Below are 9800 nucleotides of genomic sequence, written 5' to 3'. Positions count from 1 at the left end.
AAACATTCCAGGAGCACGTGGAGTGGATAGTACAGCGGTTTATAATGCGTGGCACCCACAGCCTGATACAAATATTGCAGGATTGGCGCACGTACAGGTTAAAGATCTATTATAACACCACAGCACCCGGGCACATTACATGGAACCATAGCGACGAGCTCGGATACAAGCATATCACATTTACCATGGGCGATTTCCGCGGATTTGTCTATGGATTGGTCGGGGCCACGCGCCAGATATTGTGCGACATACTGTGCGTGACATCGCGAGAAAACATTCCCAGTATTCCATGGCACGCGATCTACGACGACCCCACGCAGGCTATGGCAGGATAGAATTTTTGCGGGACCAGCGCACGCAATGGCCGGTAGGGCCCATGTGGATAATCGGCCGGTTGCGGGCCGAGCCGGCCATGCAGAAAGAGTTTACTATCCGGCGCCAAGCCCGACGGCTGCACATGCCGAAGGTGGCGCAGTATCTGGAGCGCGTGGCGCGATTTAAGGAGAAATTAGCAGTGCTTGTTCACGTGGTATCCGGCCAGCCAGCACGCGTGCCCGAGTTATTAAGTATTTAACATATAAATACCGTGGCGAATCGACAGCGCAATATCTATATCGAGGACAGGATGGTGGCGTTGGTGACGGCGTACCACAAGGGGTTTTACGCGAGTAACAATATAAAGATTATTCATCGATTTGTGCCACGGGAGGTAGGTGAATTAATTGTGTGGTATTTATAGTTAGTATTGCTATTTGTGCAGCAACTAAGCGCATGGCATGCGAAGGAGACGCAGGGCACCACGGCGCAGGGCATGCACGCAACGCAGGGAGTGCATGCAGTGCAGGACACCACCACAGCGCAGGGCACCACCACAGCGCAGGGCACCACCACAGCGCAGGGCACCACGGCGCAGGGCATGCACGCAACGCAGGGAACGCACGCAGTGCAGGGCACCACCACAGCGCAGGGCACGAACGCAACGCAGGGCACGCAGGGAATACGCTTAGTACAGGCACCACCACCACAGCGCAGGGCACCACCACAGCGCAGGGCACCACGGCGCAGGGCATGCACGCAACGCAGGGGAACGCACGCAGTGCAGGGCACTACCACAGCACAGGGGCACGAACACAACGCAGGGCACGCAGGGAATACGCTCAGTACAGGGCACCACCACAGCGTAAAAGCACCACCACAGCGCAAAGCACCACAGCGCAGGGCATGCACGCAACGCAGGGCACGCAGGGAATACGCTTAGTACAGGGCACCACCACAGCGCAAAAGCACCACCACAGTGCAAAGCACCACCACAGCGCAAAGCACCACCACAGCGCAAAGCACCACCACAGCGCAGGGTACCACGGCGCAGGGCACGCACGCAGCGCAGATCCGCGAGGATGCGTTTTTATGGGGCCCCGACCCTGGAACCCGGCGCAAATGGACGTCCGAGCGGTTCCGGGAGGTGTTAAAGCGCGAAACCAAGACCCGCTTAAAGCAGGCTATTAATATCCAGTGGTATCGGGATATCACCATTGGGATTAGCCGCCGATTTTTGCGAGCCACCGCCGCGTTTGCCAGTAACATGCAGGAGGAGAGAGACTTGGCACAGGCTGTGTTAAACGCCGACACCGAGGAGGGTATGGACGAGGAGCAGTGGTTAAGCTATATTATAGACTTGCAGGCGGCGCATTCATCCCAATTGGCGGGTGGAGTATACGGCCGTGGTATTATAAAGCAGCCCGGGACCACGGCGCATCGCCGCGCAATGTTTCGGCTCTCCAGCACTGATTGGCACCGGTTTTGGGGTTTGCATCCGCCGCGGAGCCCAGCCCGTTGGGGAAGCGCAAGAGATTACCATGGGAGGACGAAGCCGAGGAGGGCCGAGTCGTCCGACGTCACCGGTTAAATATTGCAGATATGCGCACCACATTGCAGCATATAACCAGGCAGGAGGATATCCAGTTCCGGGGCGTCCAAGCACCGGCGTTGCGCGCCATTCAAGACGGTAAGAGCCCGGTTATCGCCATTATACGCACCGGAGGGGAAAAAGCATGTTGTTTATGTTACCTGCATTTACCAAGCCCAGTGGTACTACCATTGTGGTCGTGCCATTAATATCATTGCGGAACGATATGGTGCGGCGCTGTCGCGAGTTGGGTATATCCTGTATTAAATGGGATAGTCGACGGCCACCGGACGAAGCGACAATTGTACTGGTCACACCGGAATCCGCGGTGCAGGAGGATTTTCAAACGTTTATTAACCGGTTGCAGTAAACACGCCGGTTAGACCGGATCGTGATCGACAAATGCCATGTGATATTAAACGACCAAACGGATTTCCGACCCGAGTTGCGACAGCTGGGGCGGTTAAACCACGCGCGAACCCAGATAGTGTTATTAACTGCCACGTTGCTGCCGCAGTTAAAGGCGAAGTTATTCCGGCGCATGGAGTATTCCCGCGAGCAAGTCTATATATTTCGGGACCGGACAAGCCGTCCCAACGTGGCGTATCGCGTGTGGCGGCCTGAGCTAGGTCGGTGTTCCATGCAGTGGTTTACCAGCGAGCCGGTGCTCGCGTTTATCCGCGAGCGAATCCAGCGCGCCAAGGATGGCAAGGTGGTGGTATACGGCCATGTGGTCCGTTAGGTAGTGGAGATTGCACGCGAGTTAGCGTGCGAGGTGTACTATAGCAAGCAGGTTAACAAGCCATCTATATTACAGCGCTTTACCCGGGGCGAGGCGCGAGTAATTACTGCCACCAGTGCATTGGGCATGGGTGTGGATATCCCCAATATTCGCAGTATTATCCACATTGGAACACCGCGGTCGTTGTTGGAGTACGGGCAGGAAAGTGGGCGAGCCGGATGGGATGGCCAGCGCAGCGAGGCGATTATTATCCAGCCCGAGGGCTGGGACGAGCCCATGCCGGAGACGCCAGAGGCCGTGGCGGATCGCGAGTTAGTGGACGAGTATCTCGGGGGTGGCGCCCGGGGTGGGATGTCGACGGTTTGTATTAGACGCGTATATAAACGAAACAGTAAATGGCTATACACGCCGATACTGTCAGGATATTGATTCCACGGAGGCACTATGTGATGGCTGTGACGCTGATTGGCTCGCGCAGGAGTCGGTTTGCATGTCCCCGGACAGATATTCCCCGGACACCCGCATGGACGATCTCGCCAGCACAACAAGCCCACCACGCGAGATAAGTGCTACGGGCAGTCCCCATTCCCATGGTAGTGGCCAATTATTTCCATTATCGCATATTATACCGCAGAGCACGTAGAATATCGCGCCAAATCCCACACGCCGGTCCCAATCCCATGACAGTACAGAATTGTTTAAAACTCAAGTAATATCGCATGTTATACCGCAGAGCATGTAAAATATCGCCCCCAATCCCATGCCCACGGTTAGTATCGCTGAACGCCAGCGCCAACATGTGCAAGACCAGCGCCATGCAGCGCCCCATATTTAACACCAGGCGCAAGATTATTATTATTATTATTATTATTATTATTATTCTTCCATATTATAGAGCATTTTTCAGTCAGAGACTATGCATGCTCTACCTACCACCCTGGGTGGTAGGATTTGAACTAACAAACAGATACGTACATAGTGGGTAAAATCAAATATGAATAAGCAGTATGACATTCTAGGAGTGGGGGGACCTTATAAAAGGGGTTAAACCATGTGAAATTCTAACTCTTTTTATTTTTGCTCTGTTTTCCTTTTTTTCTATTGTTTTTGACATTTTTGTTTTAAGGATCCAGGAGCCACTTTCTAGTGGCGATCCCGGTTTCCTTTAAGAATTTAACCAGTTGCTCTTGCCCTGCTTTCTTTGTAAACAGATAAGGCAGATTTCGGTCTTTTTTGTCTAGGGTCTCTATAGACCCTTTTCTAATATCCCTAAATGCCTGGCACTGAAAAAAAGTAGGTGGTGCGGAGTTTGGTGCTTGTCGCTGCAGCACGATGTGCATATATCGCTATCGTAGTTAGGTGTTCGAACTAGATAGGATCTAAAATACCCATGCCCTAGCTTTAGCTGGATAATGGTTGACCAGGTCTGCTTGGGAAGCTTTAGGGGGCTTGGTTTCCATGAAGCTATAGAATTAAAGCCCCTATATTGATCACTTTTCCTAGCATTTTCCCATGCTGTATCCCAATCCTCAAGGCATTTCGCTTTGAGCTCTCGTTTGAGATGGCTAACTGAAATTGGATATTTATAATATTTACTTGTCCATTCTGCGCCATATTTCGCTGCTTCGTCAGCTTTGGCATTACCAAAAATTCCCTGATGGCCTGGAACCCATTGGATATAAATATTAATATTCTTATCCTTAATTCTAGTTGCCCATTTAAAGATTCTTTGGTATAGTTCATAGCTGGTGTCTGCTGATTGAAGCCTTTTTAGGGCTGCTTGGCTGTCTGAAAAGATGTAGATATCTAAAGTTGGAATTTGAATAGCCTTAAATGCTTGTTTTAATGCTTTTTGAATAGCAAATAACTCCGCATCGTAGACCTCGTATTCATGACCTAGATTCCACGCCCAAGCCTTTTTTTGATTTTGAGGATTATTCTCTAGGAGGAAAATTCCTGCTCCGTTTTGACCACTCTGCAGCTGGGATCCATCTGAATAGAAAATAATTTTGTGGTTATCCCTATTAGCAAGCCATTGAGATATTAGCGTCTTGTGTTCCTGGGCTGCTTGCTCTTTTGGTTTGCTAGATATAGATATATCTACTACTTGGTTTAACACTTGGGACCAGGGCGGTAGGGTTTGATCTAGCGTCTGAAAGGTGCCTTTCCACGTCTTAAAGGAGAATAGTGCTAGTAGTCGGATTAACTAACTAGGGTATTTTCTCTTTCTCTCTCTAGGGTAGTATTCAGGGTCTTCTGCATCTAGTAATCTAGGTTTCTCGTTCCAATCCAAAACCTTGATTGGTCAATAGAGAATTCCCCGGGTTTAGCATGAATGTGGTAGGGAGTCTGCTTTAAATTGCATGGGATTTTATAAAATAAGCAGTTCTAAGTACATAGTTTCTGCAGATTTTATTAAATCTAACCAATGGAGGGGGTAGGGATGCTTCTATTTCCATAGCCTGTACAGGCGATGTTTTAAAAGTCCCTAGAATCTTTCTCAGAGCTGTGTTTTGCAGTTTTTGGTAGTGGTCTACCAAATACTGTTGGCCTTTCCACCATAAAGGGACTCCGTAATCTGCAATGGAGGAAACACAAGCAATATAAAGTTGTCTCATGGCTTGAAAACTTAGCCCCCTTTCTGTATTTGAAAGCCTCGCTATTTGGTGAAATGTTCGGGTTGCAGATACAACTCTAAATTGGACATGTTCCTTAAAAGGAGTTTAGAATCTAAGTAGATTCCTAGCCATTTTACCATTGGGCTTGGTTTAACTTTGATATTGTTATCTAGTCTAACTTGGGTGTCTTCCTTTTCTTGATCCGGTTGTTTAGAGCTAAAATGAATAAGCTCTATTTTATCCTGTCGAATTGATATGGTCTTTGGCTCCTTTTTGAAATATTGCGTTGGCTACCAGCTCGATTTGCCTGCAGTTATTTCTAGGCTTTTAGAGCTATATTAGCATATATCATCATATAGCTAGGTTTAATATTTTTAAATGCTTCCTTATGTCACTATCTAGTTCCTCATACATGTCAAGCTGAAAAAGCTCTTTAATATATATAAGGAACAGAATAGGTGATATAGGTGATCCTTGGGGGATCCCTACCTGGACTGGCGTCTCCTTGCTGGTTTCCCCATAAATGCAAGAAATACCTTCCTATCTGACATAAATGACTCAATCCACCTAATCAGGCTATGTGGAAGGCCTAGTTTGAGGCAAACTCGAAGTAACTATTAAGTGAGACATGGTCAAACGCCCCTTTTACATTAATAAAAAGGGCTGTGGTAACTTTTTTGTCATGTTTTGCCAGCTCTATGTCATGAACCAGGGATAGCGCTGTATCGATTGCAGATGTTCTTTTTCTTCCCCCCATTTGGTCATGGTAAAGAATTGATTGCGGGAGTTCGGCTAGATAGGATAATCTAGTTGCAATAATCTTTTCTACCACTTTGCCTAGGCAGTTAAGCAGGGAAATAACTCTGTAGGCCTTTGGCTTGGAGTAATCCCTTTTAGCGGACGCCGATTTTTTAAGGATAACCCCTTTGGCAGTTTTCCAGCATCTGGGATGATAACCATTTTTAATTAAGGCTTTATAAAGCTCGTGGAATCTTGGAGCAATGTTTTGCTCACCGTCTTTGAGACCGTCGGGCGCGATCTCGCATGCAGGATATCGCTCCCTTGGTTGTCGCCAACCCCGATCACGCGCAAACGCGTCGCAGTGGTAGTGGAGTCCATCAATGTCCACCAGACACGACGACGGTGGGAATGTGGTGCAGCATTGGGGGTTAGCCTGGTGGTCATCAGTATGGGCGACTGGTTCCCCGACAGTCACGAACTGAGCCACCTCCGCGAGCGATTCATTGCCACCAATATCACACCCGATGCGGGCCTCACTGCGCGGATCATTGACGCTGTGCGGTCCTACCCCTTGCCGATCGACGGTATTTACACTACTGGCCATCACTGGCTGGTAGCGGTCGCAGACGCAGCGGAGATCTTAGGGCTGCCCACTGTTACGGAAACACTATAATCCGCCCGACTTGGCGGTGCGGAGTATCTGACGATCGATTCAACCCCTGAATCCTTTAGATAGTTGAGCACCTAGATAGGAATGCAAGAGACTCAGTTGGTTGAGATACTGCGATTCCTGGTGTTTCCACTGAATGACATCTACTTCCTAATTAGGCTAGTTGGCCTGTAGCTGATAGAATAGCTCCCTACGCCCCATTTCCCCTGAGTTCCACAACACCCACTGCCCCAGCGACCGCGTATCGCATAGCCTGCGACAAGTCCCAGACTGTCACGGTCCTAAACCTAAATTGAGGAGCTATCTGTAGAGGTGTTGCTGGGAAGGAGGGTGTAGGATTGTTAGGGACCTACCATATTCGGTATGGTCACGTGGCCTCACTTAGTCACCCATCTAGATAGTCAGCTCGCCTGAGCCCCTTGAATTCAGAGAATTGTGCCTCGCGAACAGGTTATGAGACCCTCTATATCTTCCTTTTAGAGCTGATATTACGTGGTTTTAAACCACCTGTTTTGTCTATTCAATTGCCTCTCGAGGAATTGATAATACTTTCAATTAAAATGGGCCCGAAGAAGGGAAAAGCGCCTGCTAGGGATGAATCTCCATACTGTACACCTGGCCCGTCCTCTCCTGCGATAATACGACCACCACCACAAGATACTGAGTCAGAGGAGGAGGATCGCATGGAATATGTATCAAGGGACCAGTTCAGGGATTTCCAAACGCAACTGCAGAGTCAAATGCAAACTCAAATGCAGCAAATAATGGAGCTAATTCAACGCAGTCAATCGCCCCTTTCAAGTACGCCTACTCCAAATCCGAAGCCCACGTCAACAGATCTACCGTCACCACGCGAGGATGACGCCGGCCGCGCGAGTATAATACAGGCAGTCAGCACCATGCGGAAGGATGTTGGTCGAAAGCTTCAATATAAACTACGATCTTTAAAGATTTCCAATTTCGCTGATTGGAAAGAGGATCTACTTAAAGACGCCCGTATTATAAACGCGGAGTCGATTTTAATCAACAAGGAGCTTAATCCACCAGACAGTGACGAGCTCAATTCAGCAATTTAGCAGATGAAGAATAAAGCTTTGGCTATCCGAATCTACCAATCAATGTCGCGAGAAGTGCAGGATCGCCTAGGTGAGATAGATATCTCGAAGGCAGCTGCATTATATATACAAATCTATGAGGCAATAGGTCAGACGAAGGCCCAGGAGTGCTATAACCTAGTGCGAGAAATCATTGATATTAAATTATATAATGGCGATTATTTGGTGTACAAGAGCAAGCTTTTAACACTCCAGGCACGCGCGAAACGCCTCCATGTGACTGTGGATAATATATTTCATAATATCCACTATATTCGCCTACGCAATTGGCAATCGAATTTTATAACGAATAAGCTTGATCCATTCCTTGCCTCAGGGGCAGGAAATCAACCGATTAAGAATACCGATCTAGTTAAGATTGACACAGTTAAAATTGCAACAATCTAATACGCCGTTTAAAGACTTCTGGATTAAACCAACAATCTGATGGATAAAAAAAGCCGGATAACGAGTTATCGGACTCTACCTCTTCTAAAATGCAAAATGTCTTGCAGTATTAAACACATTCTCTCACGAGGATATGCTGGTATCAGAATCCCGGGCAATTCTCTATAAAGCAACCCAGCGTTTCTAACAATAACAGTATAGGGCTACAAAAGGTGATCCTGCATATGCACCACCACCGAAGCCCTCGGCCTCTGCGAATTATGTTGCGGAATCAAGCACGCAACCACCTGAATGGTATGTGGATACATGCGCTTCGTACCACATGACCCCCCAACAAGACGTCTTTTCAACGTACGAAATTCTACCGACTGGTATGCCTAATATTGGCGGATCCTTAGGTGGACAAAAGCCTCCCCTGCTGAGGGAACGGCCCGAATAACGTTGAATAATGTTACCCTTGATATACCAGAGGTACGGCACGTACCTGGTTTGTCAGCGAATTTGTTAAGTTACACGCAGCTCCTAAAAACAGGTTTTAAACCATCGATCCCAGAGGACGCGTACACCAATATTGTTTTTACCAACGAAAATGGCTTGACTATTACTGCAGTCCCTTTAACAACAAACTGTTATAGGATTAATAGTATAGCATACAAGACATCTCCAGAGGAATTAGCCCTCGCGGCTATAGCCTCTAAATCACCTCAGGTGGCTACTATGATCCAATGGCATCGACGATTAGCACACCTAAATTACCCCGACATTTTGTGATTATCTCGTACGCCTGGCAGTCAGATTAAGGTCTCCGATCCCCAATCTCGGCCATTTTGCGATATCTGCCATGCGGCGAATCAGAAACGCAGCCTATCTTATACCTTGGCAAAACATGCCACGAGACCTCTTCAACATATTTTTATTGATATTGCGGGTGGAGGCAATACTCTGTCTGAACGCTATAAGCAGCTTAACGACCCTGCTTCTCGTACGGGTTCTTGCTATTATATGCTAATAACAGACGACGCAACGCGGTATCGGTGGATTATATTTCTTAAAGATAGAAAGCTCGTCTATTAACATCTCGAGCAATGGCTTAGCCACATGAAAAACAAAGGCTTTTAACCACCTGCGTTCGTGCATTGCGATAACGAATTTGTGACTAAGGAAATAACAAAATGGGCGAATAAAAATAGTGCAAAGATAGAACCAACTAATCCCTATTCCCCATAGCAGAATAGATCAGGTAAACACGCCAACCGGATTATTATCAAGTGTACGCGTGTGATTCTGCATGATTCTAGATTACTATATTAGCTCTGGCAGGACGCCATGCAACACGCAGTCTATATCACAAACAACGTCCCTACGTCTACTACGCTGTACGCAGATTACTCAGTTCCAGGGGGTATCTACCAATCCAGATATTCAGCCCTCGCAGTATGTTATACCGCATTCCGCATTTTTTAACAAGTATCCGCAGATTGCTCACATTCGTCCCTTTGGTTGTTGTGTTTGGTATTATAACGACCCAGGACATCAAGATTTTAACAAGATTGTTGGCCGCGGCGCTCCAGGCGTCTACATCAGCAGCGATTCTTCAACCAATCATAAGGTCTATGTCAAA

At 47.8% G+C, this 9800-nt stretch overlaps 2 protein-coding genes across 2 annotated transcripts; both read left to right on the top strand.

The window, feature by feature from the left end:
* Positions 1 to 289: 289 nt before the first annotated feature.
* On the top strand, positions 290 to 6680 carry ATNIH1004_003819 (uncharacterized protein; the record flags this gene model as incomplete). Its single annotated transcript, XM_033568492.1, has 9 exons — positions 290 to 529; positions 602 to 709; positions 761 to 1180; positions 1259 to 1767; positions 1830 to 2005; positions 2290 to 2639; positions 2724 to 3008; positions 3070 to 3241; positions 6238 to 6680. The coding sequence occupies 9 exons, from the start codon at positions 290 to 292 to the stop codon at positions 6678 to 6680; spliced, it is 2703 nt and encodes a 900-aa protein (XP_033427298.1).
* A 557-nt stretch (positions 6681 to 7237) lies between these two features.
* Positions 7238 to 7753, top strand: ATNIH1004_003818 (uncharacterized protein; the record flags this gene model as incomplete). The annotated part of the gene is made up of 1 exon (XM_033568491.1): positions 7238 to 7753. One exon carries the CDS (start codon positions 7238 to 7240, stop codon positions 7751 to 7753), a length of 516 nt encoding a protein of 171 aa, XP_033427297.1.
* Positions 7754 to 9800: the final 2047 nt, after the last annotated feature.

The sequence above is a fragment of the Aspergillus tanneri genome (genome assembly GCF_003426965.1).
Source record: "Aspergillus tanneri strain NIH1004 chromosome Unknown AapTan_3_pilon_pilon_pilon, whole genome shotgun sequence".
Classification (NCBI taxonomy): Eukaryota; Fungi; Ascomycota; class Eurotiomycetes; order Eurotiales; family Aspergillaceae; genus Aspergillus; species Aspergillus tanneri.
This window is presented reverse-complemented; position numbering and strand designations above follow the sequence as displayed.